This window comes from Vidua macroura, chromosome 8, assembly GCF_024509145.1.
Source record: "Vidua macroura isolate BioBank_ID:100142 chromosome 8, ASM2450914v1, whole genome shotgun sequence".
Taxonomy (NCBI): Eukaryota; Metazoa; Chordata; class Aves; order Passeriformes; family Viduidae; genus Vidua; species Vidua macroura.
The window spans coordinates 12980803-13001167 of NC_071578.1; the positions used below are offsets into that span (position 1 = coordinate 12980803).

The 20365-nt window shown below is 43.5% G+C and overlaps 1 protein-coding gene across 2 annotated transcripts in view; it reads right to left on the bottom strand.

Moving 5' to 3' along the window:
- SUFU (SUFU negative regulator of hedgehog signaling) overlaps positions 1-20365 on the bottom strand; it is an 89836-nt gene that overhangs the window by 14092 nt on the left and 55379 nt on the right. For both annotated transcript variants that reach the window (XM_053983665.1, XM_053983664.1), the window contains exons 9-10: positions 10026-10160; positions 8475-8613 (exon numbers count right to left, since the gene is read on the bottom strand). In XM_053983665.1, the coding sequence (XP_053839640.1) occupies positions 8475-8613; positions 10026-10160 (274 nt within the window). The remainder of the gene's footprint in view (positions 1-8474; positions 8614-10025; positions 10161-20365) is intronic.

Sequence of the window (20365 nt, forward strand, 5' to 3'; positions counted from 1 at the left end):
ACCACTCCACAGTTAACACCCCATCTCTCACTACAGGTTTTAACACTGCCATGAGGGATTGAAATTCTCAGCTCAAGAAAGGTTCCTGGGGACAGAGGTCACACCAATATTGAATGCCTGGCACAGCTGGCAAGACTTTGATCAAGGAAGACTCTCAGAGGCCCACCTAGGAATCAAGCTGCACCTCTGCCCAACTTAAGTAAACATGCTGTGCCCAGGGCAAGACACAAGCAAATGGCCCAGTTACACTGAAGCAGAGGCTTTCACTGATAATACTCAATTTTCTTGACTACCTAGGAAAAAACCAAACAATCACACACTTTGCCCTACTGCTCTGTTTGCATTAAACACTGCAAGTTGCTCTTCTAGCCGGTTTGTCAAAGAAAGGAAACCATGTTTTATTAGTTCTGGACTTAGTACATACAGTTTATATGTCGAGCCAGAGAAGGTGAGGACACATTGCAATAAACCTTATGTAAACCACACCAACCCTTGTAAGAAACTGTGCATCCATTGGGTGCTATGCCTGGAACAGGTGGGACAGTTGTATCCTAAGCCAAATCATCTGTTACATCTGCAAATATCCGGCAACTTTTATGAGTCCTTTGTCCTGAAAATGTTTCAGCTTTATTCTTGTGGTCAGCACAGCAAAAAGTTAAGTTAAACTGTGTCAGCCTTTCCCAGTGAAATTTCCACCATAAAATCCCTGATGGGGGGGATTGTGTTGTGCCACAGGCACCCCCAGCCCACTTTTCTGCTCTCTCCTTGACCTGGCTTCTTTGCACTGCTTTGCTCACACTGCAAGTGGTTCAGGGCAGAGGTCTTGTCATCTTTTTCTACATCAGGCCAGCCCTGACACTGTCTGAAAAGACCACCTTGCTGCCTGAATCCATCACAGCTCTCGCTACAGCCTCAAAGGTACCAGTGTTGAAACAAACACCTCTGATGGGAAATTCCACTGCTGCTCTTCCAGGAGATTCACAACCCCCCTTGTAAAAGAGAAACATCCACTCACAGATGCCTCAGGAACCCTATTGCTTCACACCATGATGTTACAATCCCAGAAGAGGAAATATAGAATGACACTGAAAGATTTTGACCTTGTGGGATCTTCTAATGACATTCTCAGTCACAAGGCTGATCCCGAGGACCTGAGCTCCTTAGAGCCCAGACTGATGAGATCTATCGTGCAGACAAGGCTTCTTTGATTCAATACATAAAATTTGGCTCATCTGGGGAAAGGGCTGGCAAGGAAGCCAAGACAACAGGCAAATCCAATTCTTTCAGAGAGAAAAAGCAAAGGACGGACAGGCATTTCAAGGAATGCACTAAGTGGGTGGAAGACAACCTACACAAAGTAGCCAAAATCAAAGTCTCCTTTGAATGGCAAGGGAGGGGTATTAGGTGGCAGGATAGACAGTCAGTCAGATTAAGAAGGATGAAAGAACCTGACTCATCCAAAACTAGCCTGGACAAAGTACTAGAGAACATGCTGCAGGAGAGTTGACACTGGGAGGATCATCATGTTCTAACGGTGCATTTCTATCCTAGATTAAATGTCTCATTCAGCTGTGAGGGAGAAGAACACAATGGGATAATGCAGTAAGATTTTGGGGAGTGTTTGGGTCACACGGTCACACAATAAACTTACTGGAAAGCTGCTAGCTTAGATTTCTAAGACCTGCTCAGGAATTTGGGGGAAGCCACTCATAACATTCTGAAAGATAATTTCATGAGTAGACACATAAAACTGCTTTGGAGAAGAGCAGGCTATAGTTGTACACAACTCAAACCAGCTTGTGGGTGTTCCTAAACTTGCCGTGCTAGGAATAACACATCTATTCAAATGTGGGGAGACCAAAAATCAAGCCTATGTCTTCAAGAGAGGACATGATCCATAGCTTCCACTTACAAGTGAGTATCTTCAGCATCAGAGTAGCTCTTTCAAATGTTGCTTTGAACCTCCATTGCTGCCATTATGCCAATGTGCATAAATGATTTAACATGTGGTCTAGCAGAGAGAAGAACCAGATGTGCTCATTTCCAGGGGAATGTCCTGACTCTACCGGAACAAAGTCATTCTCTTGTGCACTCTGTCTCTGTGACTAATTCAGTGTTTTATATGATGTGGAACAACTCCAATTGGAAGAGCTGAGGAAGAACCAAAATATCCTATAGCTGTGGTGCCCATAAAGCAAAGAAGTAGAAATAGGGGTTCAAATTAAAGAAAAGAAATTAAGTATGAGTTTCTCACATCCTATGTGAGCATAATATCCCTTAATTATTGATTAGAGAAGGCAAACTTCTAACACCTCCAGCCCTATTCTGCAAAACCAGAATTTTTTCCTGTTTTTATTGAAGAAAACTTTCGTATTTCTTATTTCTGGTTTCATTCAACATAAAAGGATTTTATTTCAGCTTTTGGTCTCTTTAAGGCTTTTGTTTCAGCAAGAAAAACTGAAAATATTTAAAGATTGGGCTCAGTCTGATCTTCTTTCCCAGATTTTTCACTTAGGTTGCCAAACCAAAAGAATGGATCATCCCCCATGACCCTGCTCACAGTAATCCCCTCTCTGCTGTGACTGCCAGCATAGATAGCACATGTTGATAGCTCCTGCATGCTGGATGCTTCCCACAGCTTCCATGTACCTATCCTGCCTACAGGCACATTTAACATTTTCTATGAAAGGTTTGACCTTGCTGTCCTAAGCCTCAACTTATTTTTCCATGCTGGATGCCTTGTTTTTGACTTTTTTCTAAAGGGGAAAAGGAATTGAGAGAGGTATTTTGGAAAAAGTCTATTTTGACAGTACTAGCAAATTCATATGATAATTTTGTTGGCATGAGAACAACCCCTTATGAAGAGGGTGATGAAGATTAGCAAATGAGTGCTCTGGAGGACAAGGGAAAGTCTTTCTCCTGATCATAAAAATGCTTTGCTAAGTCAGAAGTCTCTGAAAGTACTGTTTGCCCATAGCCTTTATGAGAAATGAAGAGTCTTTCTTCATGGAGCACATCCCAGCCCAGAGCAGCTCTGCCCCAAAATAGGGCAGAGATAGTTAAGGAGTGATTTTTCCTCTAATCATTCCTCTGAGAGGTGAAGGATTGCTATGTCACCAGGCACATCAGGACTAATGGCAGGGAAACTCTCCAGCACTCTTGTTTCTGCTGGAAATCAGACCATGTGGAGGAGGAGGAGAAGGAATTTTCCATCTTGAATGAAGGGGAGGAGTGGAAAGCAGAGACGGGCCAGGATGAGGGGAAGACAGAGACACAGAAAAACAGGATGAAGGGCAGATCAGATGCCAAAGCTGGGGACAACGAAGGGCAAGGAGTCTGGAGAACCCCATTTCCACAACCTTAACATCCACATGCTGTCAGATGGACATTGGGAACCTACTGGCATGGGAGGCAAGCAGAGGGCCCCCCAGCAGTGCCTGGTGTCATAGGATAACACTCCACTACTGCTGTGAGCTCTTCAGCTCACACAGAGACACTCACATTGTGCTTAGAATCAGAGGGTGCCAAATGCCAATGATCCATAGCCTCCACCTGCCTAACAGGGTTAGTCCCAAACCCAAGTAAATTACCTGGAAAAAATACCCTCTGCACTCAGAGACGAGTGACATTGGGCATACAAAACTTTGGAAATTGCTGCACAGAAACTATGCCACGTTAATTTGGCCCCAGCATGTCTGTCTCATGAAACAAATCTGTAATCACAGGATCACCTGCAGTTTTTCTCCAGCAAGACCTCTGCCCTGCTCAGTCCTCAGGATGGTTCTGCTCACTGAATGCAGCATTAGTCATCATTTCTTTTCATTATCATTCAACTTGCTTCCCCATTCTCTCCTACTCTCTTTCCCTTTATTTAATATGCTCCATCCAACTACTGCCAGCATGGCTAACATTGGAAATACGTAATCTTACTGTCCACCACTCTCTCAGCCTCTGACGTGCTTGGCCTCACATTTCTGCAAGGCAGGGAAGTGCTCCCCTCCATACAGAAGATGGGGAATGGAGGCTCAAGGAAGTAGAGACTTAAAAGTCACAGAGAAAACATCCAAGAGCAGGAAGCTGAACATGGGTCTTTGACCACAGCTCCCAGGCTGAATCCCTACCCCAAAGAAATCCTTTCTCTCTCCTGACCTGCAAGAACAAATTTTAATCTCTTCCTGAAATTGTTTCTGCTGTTCATCTGTGGAGCTGGAATGCCTGGCAAGCACTGAATGCATTGCATTCTTCACAGGATGACCGGAAGAATGTTCTTCTGAACAGATATAGGAAAATGAGTGAAGAAAATGTTGAATCTGAATGTCTACTTCTTGTGAGTGCCCCTCTCAAGACTTGCAGATCCCTGTCTTCCAATCCACTTAGTCCTGTGTAGCACAGAGGTATGCACAAGAGAATTCCTCCTGACCTCCTCTTGTTGCTGGGACACAGATCTTGAGAACTTCAGGTCTTGAGCTGCGCATCCAGAAAATGAGGAACACAAAGTCACTTGCCAGGTGAGAACATTTTAGCTTAAGATTCTGGAATAAGAATAGTAAAGGCAGGAACAGGACCCAGGGCAACATTTAACAGGCTTCACTGTAAGACTACTGTGATTTTTCTGCAATTACCTGCCTCGTTCATTACACACTTTCCAATTTTAACAAATAAACAAAGTGGAAATCCTATAGGAAAGAGTCTACTCCATGGTCCTGATTCATCCCCCAAACACACTGCATCTCTGTGCAGTGAATGAGGCAAGCACACTCTGTTAAAAATATGTATGATTCTTCAATTAGATATTGCATTGAAATATACATGTGTAACAGGGGCAAGGCTAAAGTGCAGAGATATTTCTTACATTCTCTGTGCAAGATTTTACAGTTAACGAGGACTCTTTTAACTATAGGTCTGTTTTACTGCACTGTAGTGGCTTGTATGTCAGAGTCTGCAGTAGTATCTGATGCGTAACATGTACGTTGCACACGATCAAAGGCTTGAATGTCATCTTCTTGCCTAGAACAATGACTGCCTAAAGCAGCAGGAGGTAGAGTTAAACCTCCTTCTCCCCTCTGGGGAGAGTAAGCAGTCCAGGTGAGCAAGGCAGGAAGGGAGAACAGCCTGCTTTGTGCTAGACGGGCAGAGAGCTCCACATAAAAGCAGAGGAGCTTTGCAGAAGCATGTCCTGACTCCCATCACTGGAGACTTAATGATGGTAATTCCCAAAGGATGATGCATGCTGACAGGCTTTGACACAAACTACCCCAGGATAATATTAATATGTATTAAAGGCTCAGGCAACTTTATTGGGACAGGCTTGATCAGTAACACATTTCAACACAGCGTCTCTATCATCTGTCGGAACAAAAGTAAGGGAGGGAGAAAGAACACACGCACAACCTCACCTTGCTTTGGGAATGTTTTAGAGACAAACAAGGTCAATCTGTAATGAATTGTACACTTGGCACAGCTCAGATGTTGGACCAAGGACGCTCCACCACAAATACGAATGTCATTGTGGGGCAGTTTATGTTAGAGTCTGTCTGCATGATCAGCATCCTTAACCTTCCAACGTGGGCCAGACACCTCCTGCACAGCCTTTCCCTGTGCATCTGGAATATCTAGCCCTTGGAAAGCAGAGAAGAGGTGCTTAGGAGGCAATGTGGGGGCTCTGCAGTCACAGCATTGAAGGAAGGGGGAGTGGAAGAAGGAACCACGGAAGCCTTTGATCATGTGTAATGTTAATTCAAGTGTTACACATCAGAGACTTTGCCACAGTAACTAGCATATAAACAGGAGTCTAGTGTTAACAAGGAGGACTTCTTGAATATGTTTGTACATTTCTGAGTAAAAGCAATCTCCCTATTAAACAATACATTACATAGTGGAAGGAGTTCAGAAATAAACCAGCCTAACATGCTTAGACCTTTAATAGAATTTAGCTTCTTAGAACTAATTAAATGTTACTTAAATTAAAAAAAAAAAATCCAAGTACTTGGGAAAGGTGCCAATTTGACAGCTCTGGAGAATGAAATAATCTAATCATCCCCAGAGCATGGGCAGCAGCAGGACAGGCTTCCCCTACTAACATGCCTCAAACGTGACCTGGAAAGACTGTTGATAGAAATGGGGTGTACAATCTCTCTGGTCTAATGACTCCTTACTTTTTCTGCTGAGACTGCTAAAACAGTTCCCATTGAGTACCAGCTGTGGTGGTGATACGGACACCTGTCTGGTCAGAATGGTGCTGGCACATGCCAAACTCCTGTCATCTGCTAACCCTCCACCAGAGCCCAGTGACTCTCAGCTCATTGCTCAGCCTGGGCAGCGGGGGCTGATAGACAGCAGCTCTCAGGCCTGTCCCACCTTGGACATGCTCCACTCCAGCCCACAAGATATAAACAGGAGGTACTGTGTTTAGTCTGCAGGTTTGGGCTCTCACTGCACCAAAGCTTAGACTCAAGAGAAGTCAGTCTCTGGCTGCTGCAGAGTTGAAACTGGGATTTTTAAGGCTCTTATTTCTACCCTAAGAGAGGGAAAAAGTCCACAGAAGGAAAAGCCTGCCATGTCTCCTCTTCTCCACAGTTCCTCCATTTACTTGTCTTTGCAACATGCCCCTGCATTGCAGTAATGTGCTTTCAGCCACCGATTCTCCTTGGAGCTCTTTGCTGTGCCTGGGGTCCCAAGCAAGGGAGGAGGAAAATCCTCTCTGGGCCTTGCTGTGAAAGCTTAGCAGGGCTTGCCAACTCAGCCAGCCCAGGCTGCAATGGACTAAACCAAACACAGCTCGCCTCCTTGGAAATTTTATGCACCACAACTTCTTTTACTTCTGAAGCAAAGCCACATGAACCTCCCCCTCCCCTGCTCCCAACACCACAAGGAACGGCTGAGCACGGATCAAGTCTTCCCTTGCATACTAAGCCAAGAGTCTCAGACACTCCCACATCTCACAACCGGGTGCTACTCCTGTTGTCCCAGGCTGCTTTTAGCCTCCCTTCCTCCCCCCTTCAGCCTGTCCTCCTTTGTACTCAACATAGGGCAGGGGCCAGCAGCAGAGCTGGTTATGTCAGACAAGAAGATCCAATACATTGGCCTTGTGTAGGAAACAATTGAGGAAACTTGCTTCTCCCTACCATCTGAGCCAGCAATTCTTCACCTTTCCACGCCATCTACTCCAAAAATCTTGCACGTTTTTCAGCACCAAAATAAGAGGCATGAAAATAGCCAGGTTCATAAGGGTTAACAAGTCTGTATGGTGACATAATTATTGCCATTCTTCACTGTTTAGAGGTTACCTGACTACTCTACACATCAATATATTTCGAGATGTGATGTAAATGCAAACAAACACTCATGTTTGGAGTTAACACAGTCACAAGATCCTGTGTATCGTGTGTTGGCAAGCACAGGAACCAACAGCAAATGACCCACCCTTAAACCTGACTCTTTGCTGTTAATCATTATAGGAGCATTGCACTTTCCAGTCAGAACATTCAAAGCAGGCTCTTTGAAAATCCCTACATGAGATGGTTCTGGCTGAGATCAGCTCCTTTACAAGTCACACAGATTCCAAGGTATGATGTCCTCCAGACGTACGAATGCAGGCTGCAGAATGCCTTGAAAACAAGTCATTGGAAGGCTAACTGCAACACTGCAATGCTGAAACAACTCCCTGCCTTCAAAACAGAAGGGAAGGCAGGAATGCCACAGTTACAGTGAAGGCAGAGATATACTGCACACATAGTCTCTCAGAAATGGACTTTTCTGCATTAACACATTCCCTCAAGATTTTTTTTTCACAATATGCTTATAAACATAAAGAAATTCAAGGGTAGAACAGCACTACACTGTCAGATCATTAGTACATCACTGCTCTAGGGCTGACCCTCAACTCCAAGCAGATGGGGATTTTCCAGGGAAAATCTGTGACACCAAGAACACGTGGGTGCAAAAATGTGTGGGTGCTTCAAGCAACCACAAGCTTTTATCAAAGAATCAATAGAAAAGAGCTAAAACTGAAAGGCATTGCTCTCTGTGCTGTTCTCCCATTAGGGATGATGTCAAACTGAGATCTTGGTTCTGCAGGATCACAGTCCCACAGCTTTCTAGCTCTTCTGCCCTGGCTCCGTTCTTGTTTAGGTCATTCCACTCTGCCTCCCCAAATTCCTTTCTGGAAAAAATAAAGAATAAATACAGCCTGTAAAGTGTTCACTGACTTCAGGAAATGGATACTACTGTATTCACAGACAATGTCTAAATTTTCCAGTCAATTATCTTTTTGAGTTCCACTAATATAAATAGCAACATTTCACCATTATTTTTTGAGGCCATAATTACTGAAAATATTGTGCAAGAGCTATGAGAGATGGTGCAGCAGAAAATACAGGTTTGTTACACTTTTAAACAACATAAACCCTTAGCAAGATAATTTTTAGGTCACAGTAAAGGAGGAAAGGGGAAAATCAGGAGACAGGCTTTCTCACTTGTAACCAAGGTCCGTGGGCTGCATAGGGGTGCTCCTCTGTAGCAAAGGCTCCTTCTACTCCCGTTGATACAAATGTGATTGCTGTATCTCCTGTAATACTTTTATATGTAAAGTGCCGTCCATGTAAGAGCCTTCCCCTGGAGAATTAAACACATGTGCATGAGTTGAGAGGGCATGTGCAGCATTCAACACAACAATGGAGATACATCACTACTGTTTCTGCCATCAGCATGGGAAACTTTTGAGGGCAACAAATATTTATTGTTCAGGGATATAAGAATTATTTGCTCCAAAAAGCAGGTGATAAGCCTCCTTCTGAGGCAAGGAGCTACCCCTCATCTTCCTCCTTAATCTCAGGACCTTGTTACAGAGCTAGAATACATCTAAATCCCACTTCATGCCTATCCCCACAATGAGGTGCTGATGTATGTAAAGGCAGGGGACTGATGGAAACTACAGAAGAGAATCCAGACCCCACATCATGTGGGAATGTGAAGATGCATTTCTAAGAAGGCTCATTTCTGTGACAATACTTAGTAATCAATTGTCCTGGTGTTTGACAAATGCCTAGAAAACACACATACACAACCATATAAGTATTACTTCCCTTTTTTCATTAAATGCAAGGGAAAATCATGGCTCTGGTATTTAGGCTCAGAGCATCTGTGACACCCATTCATGGCTTCTAACATGCAAGAGGGAAAGCTTCAGGTATTATATTTAGTGCCTACCAGAGTCACAGTGGCTTGGTGAGTTACTGCTGGTCAGATGAGCTAACTGATCAGGACAGATTGTTCACACATTTGTGATGTAAAATAAAATATGTTTGCATTAACTTTCCCATTGGTTTCTCAACAGGCCCAGGCAAGTGTGCACCTGCTGCTGATAACTCTGATATACCAACATGTAACTCATTAAGCTAAAATAACTCAATCACCTACAATCATTTGTCTTGACATGACAGTTCATCTTTATCTTAAGATACTAGAACATTTGCGCAGGGATTTTTAAAAATAATGCTGGCTGAAATTATGGAAAACTAGAAGCCAGTGATATGCACAGACTGAACCGTCAAAAGAAAATGTGTAGAGTATGCACACAATGTGTTGCTCCTTCAGTCATGTGACATAATTTGTCTAAAACCCACACTTGTATGCATAAACTGATTGCAAACAGGTTTTGCACAACCACTTATCTGAGTCCGTAAGTCAGAATGAATAACTTAAGGGATTTCTTTGACAGAGTATGTTAAGACATCCCTTCTTTATCACAGGGTTGCTAGCATTAGATTAATAAAACCCTCCCTATACTAACCCTGTCCCGCTTCAGCACTCAAAAGACACTGGAGGACATAAAAAGAATGAGAAACAATCTTAACATGATGAGCACAGAATCATGCAAAGAATCATCTGTTTCTAATGTGTTTTGGCAAAATATCTAAGCTCTGGCCTTTACAGACCCATTGCATGCATGTCTGTATGGTGAAACAATGCCACAAGGCAAAAGCAGCATGTTAGCACAGGCTGTGGAGGAGGATGGCTTCACTCACCTTAGACAGAGGGGGATGAGTGCTCCGGACTCCTGGTTAAATTTCAGGTGCACGCTCTCCAGCTGTCTCGTGCGGATCAGCTCATGAGGAATAATGGCTGCTGAGCTCTCGCTTTCCAAACTGTCCTTACGGCTTCTAAGAGAACAGACAAAATGCACATATTCAGGATTCCAGTACTGTGTGCGATTTTGATTGCAAATATGGAAGGATACAGGGAAAAACTGTTATGAAGACAAAGACACATCTGAGTTTTTACCACTCCTGCAGAGATACAGCCTCACTCAGACTACCAGTCCCAGCATGCAACTCTTCACCTTGATTTGACAACCTAGGATCTGAATCAATGCATATACATGGTACATCCCTTCCCAGTATAAAAAAAAAAAAAAAAAAAAAAAAATTCTGGAAAGAACTGCAGCAAAACTAAAGTCTCCAAAACTCCAAACACTATAAAATTGTTTGGAAGAATTACCAGGTGTGTCCTTCCTCCTGCTTTTGCTTTATCTTCAGGATTTTTCAGGCAGTAGCCTGCAGGAAAGACTTGTCCAGTCCTTTGTGCCTTTTTTTGCACAGTTCAACCAAAAGCCTTTGAGAATCTCATGTTTCCATCAGCATCAAGTGCAACAGCCAAAAGACAGAGTCTCCATGTGACAAGTAGGAGATTCACAGATTCCTCTCCCTTGTAAGTCAGGCTGCTTTAGGACAATGGCAACTTTGCTTTCTTATTCCTTAATTTCTGCAAGACCAGCATATTCTGAAGCTACAACACGGTTATGTTGCTACATGATTAGGAACTTTGCCAGACCAAATCCTCTAGATAATAAAACAATCTACCTCAAAATATTTGACCATAAACACTTTATATGTTCAAAGAGCACCAGCATGATAATTTACTTGACAGTCTGGAACAAAGAATAAAGGACAGGATGGGCTATGACTTTAATGGATGACATGGACTGATGAGAAGTGTCTGATTAGTGATTTATATTTTTGTCAGCTGGCATTCCACAAGAATTTAATAGAGGTAAGACTTTGTTAAGATAGTTTCTACAGTACAGAATCGCCAGAGAGGGACAGGGAAAGCAGGAGGGCACTGAGATTCCACATTGCAATGTATCTCCATTGTGCCACAAGGACCAAAAGCCAAACAAGGCTATCAAGCTGTGGCTCCATTTGAGAACACTGTTAAAACAAGCCTGGATCTTTCCTCCATCCAAGCTGAACTGTCTTTAGTGTACATCTGGAAATGATTGTAAAGAATCAGCTTCACCCTCATGAGCTGACCTAGATGACACCTTTACTTGATTTTACCTTTGAGAACTGTCCCAAAATTACTCCCACCAGTCACACACATAGTAGCGCAGTCCAGTGGGAATTCCAGTGCAGATCAGCCTGTTGCTTCTGCTGGGTCACCTAGTCCCACGTGAGCCCTTCACCCACGCTGCTGAGCTGCCCACTCTGAAACAGCTAAACTCTGATATCTCATGGTCCAACCTGCAAATACACTGCATGGCCAGCTCAGAGAAATGCAGAAAAAAGATACCAGAGCAGGTCAGCTCTCTGCAAGATAAAAACTGTTAAAACATGCCCCATCTTCTTCTTTAGCAACACACAAAAGTAGTAATGTATCCAGCAGGGACAGGGTATATCAGGATACAGCTTATGCACAGGGTGGGCTGATGGACTGAGAGTCAGCAGAGTGTCAGTTTAGTGGGTTAACCCTGAAGCAAAGACACAACACGCTTTGTAGTCTATGTGTGGCACTTAAAGTTGTGTTTAATCTACTTCAGCAAACATTTTATAGCTCTTTCTAGGTGGGGTCTTCAAAGTGTGGAGCAGGCCAGCATTTTTCAGGCTGATTACCTGAGAAGTGCAGTTACAGTTGATTAATGATCAGTTGACCTTAAGCTAAGCTTTGTCTCAACTTCCTTATCAGATCTTATATACACAGTGAGCTGTGGGAAAGTCAGCCTGTGGTCTACAGCTTCCAATCATTCATTTATCAGCCCCTAGCAAAAGGGTCAGCCATTAGCAACGTATGATTTTCAAGCAAGCCATAAACTTGCACTCCTAAATGCAGTTCCAGAGTTTAGGCACTGTGGAGTGGAACAGGAGTTTTAGAGCGATGTTAATGCTACAGACAAGAGACTGTGCCCTGCTCACCTGGACTGCCTAAGCGTGCCAGGCATGGGCACATCCCAGAACAGCCTCACAGGCAATCCACGGTGTGAGGTTTGTGCTTCAGCAGGACAGAGAGCTGCAGGACAGCTCTCCACAACCCTGGGCTCCCAATCCCTCCAAGCTGAAGGTGGGTTTTTAGGTTTCCACTGTGCTAGCCAGTACAGCTGCGAGCACAATGGGGGCTGCAGTCCGGAGGGGAAACAGCCTGCAATAATAGGAATGACGACAATAATTCTGGAGGCAAGGGGCAAAGCTTTCTGAGTCTTATTAAAACCAGCAAATGCTGTTTGTCATTACATGCTCAAGAGAAGATGTTGACTAATGTATAACTATCAAATGGAACTGTCATGACTTTACGGCTGTCAATAATTATGACTTCACATTAATAAGTAACCAGCCCTTCTGTCAAAAAGGTGAAGCAAAATGGTAGTTAAACTGTGAATGACATGAAAGGATTAATCCTTTCCAAAATACTCACACTCTCTGTCTCTTATTTCCCTTCAGAGGAGCTCACACAATTTCAGGTATTTAAAATTAAGGGTGAAACTCCAATAGCAGAAACCAAATAACCTTCTGTCTAAGGTAGACCTTTCTAAACAAGAATTGAATATAGTGGAATGCACATAACACATCAGGAGGTCACAGTGCCATCATTTTCAGACTCAGAAAAATGCCACATGACACAGGGACTAAGAAAGACCCATAAAATTCTCTCTTTGGGATTGGAAATCCTTGTGCTGACCCTTCCAAAGGGTGATCACCCAGATAAAGGGTCAACAGGACCTCTAGGTTGTTATTAATAAAAAGCTCATATCCTAACAGACATTGCCATCCACAGCTTGTAGTTTTCAGACTCAGAAAAAAAAAAGTAGAAAAAGTTTGCTTTCTAACACTAACATCCCTGGTTTTATGACTGTCAGTTACCCGTAAGTCTTTGCTTCCTCCACCCCATCACCAAATAAATCAGCAGCAAGAGTCAGTGGAGTTTTACTTGTTATGACTAAGATCTAGCTGACTATCACAAAAAATGTTGCAAACTTTGTCTATGCCAGATTTAATACTTTATCCAACCCCCACAAAAAAATTCATGTTTCTCAGTGTCCAGAAAAAACAACTCTGCAAAAGCCAGGGCTGCTGCATTAGGAAAGGCAGCAGACTTAAATGGAAGCAGCATGCCGGAAATGCCCCAGTTTAAAGACTGCACATCTAGTGTTTTGTGAAACTGGAGGGGAGTTGGAGGAGATTAAAGCGCATTTCCCTCTGATTGGGAGCTTGTGGGAGGTGTAAACGTGGGCAGTTGTCAGATTAATTCTTTAGATGATTACATTCTTTTTGTTTCTTTAAAGCTGTTTGTAGTTGGGTTTGATGTCTCCTGTTCTGGGCAAGTGTATTGCTGCAGTTACCAAGGTGACTTTAGCTGACTTTCAACTATTTTTTCCAGCTTCAGTTTCTACCAGTAGTCTGCTTCTGGGTGGAGGAGAGAGGGAGGAAATTATGTTTGTTGTTTTTTTGTTAAGTCTCATGAATGCTGATTAACATGAACTTAACCAAAGCCATATTTGATTTTTTTTTCTCTTTTTCTAAGAAAGAGAGGGTGGTGAAGCCATTGTAAAGGTGTCCAGTGTGGCCTGCAGCTTCCCCAGATCTGTCAACAAGGGGAAAGGGCCTGAGGAGACTCGACATCCCTGTGTGCTGTGCTCCTTCTTGATGTGACAAGGCCACACGCTGGAACCTGTAGCCTCCCGGGGGCCCTCTCTTTGTATTAAAGTTGAGGGTGGCTGTAACCTGCTTAATTTGATGCCAATTAGCAGCAGCCCGTGGGGATCCTGGAAAACAGCCAATGCAATCACTGGGTTGCACAAAGTTTGGATGTCCCCTCCTTGTAAGTCATGTTTATAGCAACTCCTTCTCAAGCAACCACTGGCTGTTATTTTATGGGATTCAAGAATAACCAGGTTGATTGGATTGAGAAAGGTTTATTTATTCTTGCATTTGCACTTCGCTTTATGATCAGAGCGTTTGATCTCATGGATCTGTCAAGGAAGGATGTCTCAGTTCCCCTCCAAGCTCTGTTGCTGATATGGAGCATAATTTTGCTGCATTTCCAAGCTACCCTGCCAGGTATTGAAATCACAAAGGACATGCTGTTGGAAGCTGGCCATGGCAGGGGCTCTTTCCAGGAGTGGGTGCCCACTACCTCACTGAAGTTAGTTACTGTCATTGCTCCTTGCTCCCTCCATATAAAATTCAGTACTGTGAGTTAGCAAATGCAAACCATCAGTGCAGGCTTGCACAGCTGAGAGAGAAAGGTCGGGCCTTTCCTTTCTTCCCCTCCTGCCCCCTCCTTCCACTCCCCCTTCTTCCCTTCCAACCGTGGCTGTTTCAAACCTCCTCACTCCCTCATGAAGATATGGTCAAAGATCACTTAAGTGCCAACAATCTTTCAGTCTCTTTCCCACAGTTTCCCCTGAAGGGGAAACCAGCAGCTGTGGGAAAGAGCCCTAAGCACCTTGGCACAAAGAGTCACAGCACTCGTCAGGCATGCACAGAGGCAAGTGCAGAACTGGGGAGGACATGGTTACACAGCTCCTGCTGTGGTCACACTGAGACAAGCCTACTTCGAGTGCTCAGACTTGGGTGCTCCTCAGCCTGGTTAAACAGGATGGTGACTATATTCTGTGTGCATTTCCTGGCAGGGAAGAGCTGCTAGGACAATGCCAGTAGCAACAATCTTCTTGCCACTCACATATCCCTTTGGAAAGCTGCATAATAACCACTGTCAGAGCTTGCAGGGGCCAGACTGTTCCAGGACCTGCAGCTGAAGTGGAATTGAGAGATTTAGGCTGTGCCACTGGCACCCTGCAGACTCATGAGTGAAGTCAAGCAACTCTTTTATGCTTCAGGTTCCCTGTCTGTAAAACTGAGACATTTTTCCATGAAGGGACGTTGCAAGGATTAAGTCAATGTTTGCAAAGCACTTTCGGATTCTTAGATGGGGAAAGCTATACAGGAGTGCAAATTATTAGCATGGTGACTGCTTTGCACTTCTACTGACACTGGTTTTCCAGACATTTACTTTTCTAGTTTGCCATCTTGTCACCCAGCGCTCAGCCTCACACTGAGACTCCCTAAAGTATATTGCCTCCCTCCATTCCGCATTCCTGACTCAACCAGGACACCACTGAATGGCGACTCGATGAGAGAGCATGCCTAAATAAGCAGGACTGGATTGGAAACTAACTGCTTAGCGGTTGCAGAATCAGAAGCCTAGCCAGAACCAGACAGCTTCAGAGAATGCTGAAATGCTCCTCTTTATGTAAAGTTTGCCTCCAAGAACTGAAGACAGGAAACCAGCTACAAAGACAACAGCTCCCCTCTGCCCAAGTAAAGCAGAATGAAAACCCAGTGCAACTGGGAGAAGCAAAGTGCAGACTCGCCTCCAAGCAAATCCTACATTTTGGTATTACCGTCAGAGCTTCCTCAGAAACGCTGCTCAGATGGAGCTTGTTAATGTGCATTAACCCAGTGCTGCTCCCTGACAGGCGATATCCATGTGCCCTATTTACCAAGTCAAAGGAACTCCAGGAGCAGTGGACTCCAGCCCTGGAAGCAGTGCCACTATTACTCATGTGCTCCAAACCAGGCACACCATGTGATAGTCTGGGGTTATCCCAGAAGGAATTCTGGAGTGACACAACTCCTCCCTCTTCCCACGAGGGGAGGGCAACCACCTGAGATGCTCAGAGTGCAGAGCTCCAGCAGGTCACTGCCAGGACAGTCCTGCCATCCCCACCTGCCGGAGGGTTGTTCCCTACTCTGCCAGCAACCTGCCTTCATTTCCCTGCACAGCTGGAAACTGTTCAGGGCTGGATGGAATTAGCCCATGGCTACAGGGCTACCATATGTTCAGGTTTCCCTAGACTCAAACTGTCTTTCTGCCTAGAAATTGAATGCAGATGGGATTTGAGGTCTCTGTGGGTCTCTGGACAAATGGGACATCATACATAAGGGAACAGCACAATTACCTGGGAAATCCCAGACAGAAATATGAGTCAGGCATGTGAACCACACCACTTGATCCTTCTTGAGAAGGGGGAGAGTTATAAACAGCAGAGACATGATGGAAAAGCCTTATCAAAGTCATACAGACTTGGGAGACCCTTTTCTATCACTCAAACCTAATGTTCAGACACTGGGGTGTGCGTGGGCACACCTGAATTCTGGCACAATGAAATGCAACAATCACAGATAATTTTGAAGCTAAAATGCACTAATGCAGTGTGCTAGCACTAGGTTTTTACTCCATGCCTCAACTCACAGTAGAACAGTCTGAGTCAGCCAAGAGGCAGAAAAACATCAATTTCAGCAATGCTGCATGATCAAGGGGGCCCTTGAGGGGTGGAAAAGGTCAAGAATTCCCCTATCCCAATGTTGGCTTTCACTGCAACTGTGGCACATTAACTCTGCTGTCCTAATCTGTAACATGGAGATACTACTCACCTACTGCACAGGAGAGCACAGAGCTAATTACCAGGGACAACCAAAGACTCGGCCCCAGAAATTACTGCATCAAGAAATTAAATAGTGATCGAAGCAAGACTCCACAAGTGTCACTGAACTTTGACATCTGGAGCTTCCAGCCCACTGAGGGCTTGACAGCAGCAGTGTTTAGTCTGACATTTAAACATCCCCTACGGGTAACAGTTCTCTGTATCCAACAAGAGTCAATTTGCACAATTCAGAAAACTGGGAGCCTTGCCTTTCTGTGTTTCTCAGCAGCACCTACTAAACTGATGGGTCCTAAGAAACAAATAATGTGCCACTGAAACGCACACTGGTATTCATGCACATCTTATTTTTCCAAGTGGTAATTGAGAGTATTCAGTTACCTATGTTCAAAATGATTAGTCATGTTTCCAAAGATTAATTCACATGTTCTTTTGTTAATACGTACAAACTGATTTAATGGCTGCTTATGAACTGAGCCAACAGTCATTTTGAGAAACAGATGTCCGATGCAGTTTTAAGCTTTAAGTGTGCTTTTATTCATATCCTTAGGAGAAAAAGGGCTACACAGTCTACGGTAATAACACTAATGAATCAAAGTACTACAGCTGCCCAGCAGGGTTTTGACAGAAACCAGCTTTTTCTCAAAGGAACATTTTTTAGGACTCTGGGACAGTGAACAACTGGTAATATGCATGCTTAACATGTCAGTATATGCTTTGCTGGAGCCAAACACTGAATCAAGCCCTATCTGCAACCAAATAATATGAGGTTTTTGCATAAGCACTGAAAACGGTAACTATACAAAGACTGGGAAATCTATACAGAATCTGGATCCTCTACATTTTATACAAATAAATATTCAAAAGCTTGAGTGTTTCTGATATTATTTGTGATGCTGAATGCAGAACAGGTTGTCTGCTTTAAACCTTGATAGATTATTGTGTGTGGGTGGTAGGTTAGGATAAAAGAAAGGGAAGAAAGCTACTAGGAAAGCAGTTGGTGGTTGCAAATCCATGATAAATAAACAGCACATTCCTCTTCTGCACTAAGCCCTTAGAGTCTGTGTCAGACTTTAACATCCTACTGTCAGTTGGGTGCAAATTTTACAGCCTGGGGTTCTGCAGTGCTCCCTACAGAAATCAGATTTGAAACAATTTGCCATGCCCCAAGAGATTGTTTCTGTCAAGTTCCTAAAGAACTTCTAATGCACTAGTTATTCACAGGACCCTTGCAAAGAACCACAGGTTTGGTATTTTATGATCTGGTGTGTACAGTGCAGGATACGATTACACACAAGCCTGCTTCCCATCAGCCAGCACCTCGTAATCATTAATATATTTATCCTTGCAGTGCCTCAAGAAAATGACATTGTTATTAGTCCCATTTTATCGATTCAGAACTAAAGATCAATAACTAAATTACTTGCCTTTGATTACACAAGATTTACAGTGAAGGACAGATCTGAGTCCCAGCCCTACCAGACCCAAGCAATGCAAGCAAGGATTGCACCAGAAGGACTAGATCTATGTACAGAAATGTCCCTCATCTCAAGTGCTCAGGAGTGCTATGAAAGAGTTATATCTGCACTGGGTTTGTGCCTTTTGTGTCTCAGCCTTTACTCCTGCAGGTACCTTGAAGGAACATGGATGTAGATACATTACTGCATGCAAAAGCTGAGCTCTTAAGTTACATTCCTGTGCAGCAGCTGGAGATGAGAGTCTCCATATCATGCTCTTGTACTTACTGCACATTGAGCAATTTTGCTCAAATGCATGAGACATGCTGAGACAGTGTATTAAGGAAGGCGGAGACACAACAAGATCTTCCTCTTCTGCTTCATCTATACCGCACTGTTCTGGAAAATGTGTTGACTGATCAGTTTTAGCCACAGTAAGAGTAATCATCAGGTCTGATTTAAGTACTAGTTAGTCAGAGGTTATAAGTAAACACTGCTTTCCAGCACAAAGCACCCCTTTTGGTATGGTCAATGCATTGAACAAGTCCCACTGTATCTGCTACATGGAGAGGAGAAGCAACTGCACAAGGAGAAAAAAGACCTTTCCCAAACTCCTCTCAAAGCAGCTAGTAAGATGGAGGGAGAAAGTATTAGAACACACTGCTGTTTTAAGCTGAGATTTCCCCTATCCCTCCAATAGTATCACCACAGTAACACAGCTGATAGCTGTCTTTCCTTAACTGAAGTGCTTAAGGAGAAACAGGCGACCTATAAGTTTCCCCAGTGGTAACCACAGACCTCAGAGAAATGTATTGACCTCCTAGGAGGCAAACATTGGGAACCAGCCATTCCTACCCCTCAGGCTTCAGGCAGGGTGAGTGTGCAGCTGCTGCAGGTAAGAGAGATTTGCAACAAAGAGCACTGTCACAGATGTGAGGCTCTGAATTTGACCTGCCTTCCTCTGTCTCAGAACAGTTAAAAACCCAGGTAAATATTTGTGTGCTTCATCTTAGACCTCTGCTAACCTTTCAACACTCTGTCTCAAATGTATCTCTGTTTATCTCACCCTGAATAACGTAAAGCTCTCTTATCTAAGCAACAACTGCCTCCCAGCATTAAGGTTTACCCATCAGCTGCCTCCTTGACCTGATGTGCACCCAAAATGTTTGTGGTCACCCTCAACCACTGCGGACTCAGAGCTTACACTGGGCAAGCAGATGCATGCAGAAGCCCAGCACCCGTGAGAAATCCTGCCCAGTACTTTTGAGCTCTCCAAGGCTGGGTGTTATTTGTGCAAATCGCATAGTATAATTTTATATTTTTTTCAGTGGGGCCAGTGGGACCACCAATGGTCCAATGTGACCAACCTGCAGGCAGAGAAATACTACTCAAAACCTGAGTCAGATCAGAATTTGACTCCATATAATTACTATATGGCAAAAGTAAGATTATTCCTAAAGCAATAATAAAGTCACTTGAGATTTTTTTAATATAAGTACCTATATCTCATATTACATATTAGCAAAAAGAATCAGCAATTGACACATAATACTTCCCCCAAAGGATTAGGCAACTCATAAACATTCATTTATTCAGCAAATCGGAAATCACCCACAAAATGGAACAAGAAAGGACAACAACAAGAAATATTTTTGTCATGAAATGTTTGAATCAAGAATGAAACAGGAACTGAAGCAGACCAGGGTGCTGTCCCTGCCTGGCACTACAGGGAAGTGCTGATTTCATGATGATCTTTACTCTTGAAAGCAGAAGGCAGAGATGTTCATCAGAGACTAAGAAACCAAAGGAAATACCAAGAAGAAAAAGTGCAGCAAAGATGCATGTCTTTCTGTATAATTTAGATGAAAACATTAAAATTGATGGGAAGGCACTGAACTAGCACCTGAAGTCTAAGAGGGGGAGGGGAGAAGCCAGAAAGACAGAAGTGCAGATACTATAGATGGCTTGAAACCACAGGTAATTTCCTATAGATTCACTTAAGTCAAATGTTACAAGAGAGATCTATGGCCACCCTAGTCCCACTTAAACCATCTGTTAGACTACTGCTATTAGACCCAGGTGTTATTGGCATGTAATTACTGACAGAACCCACCTGTTTAAGCAAGGCAAGATCAAAGTCAATTAAAAAGAAAAAAAAAAATCAACATTTTAACCAAAAGGTTTGTAATTATGA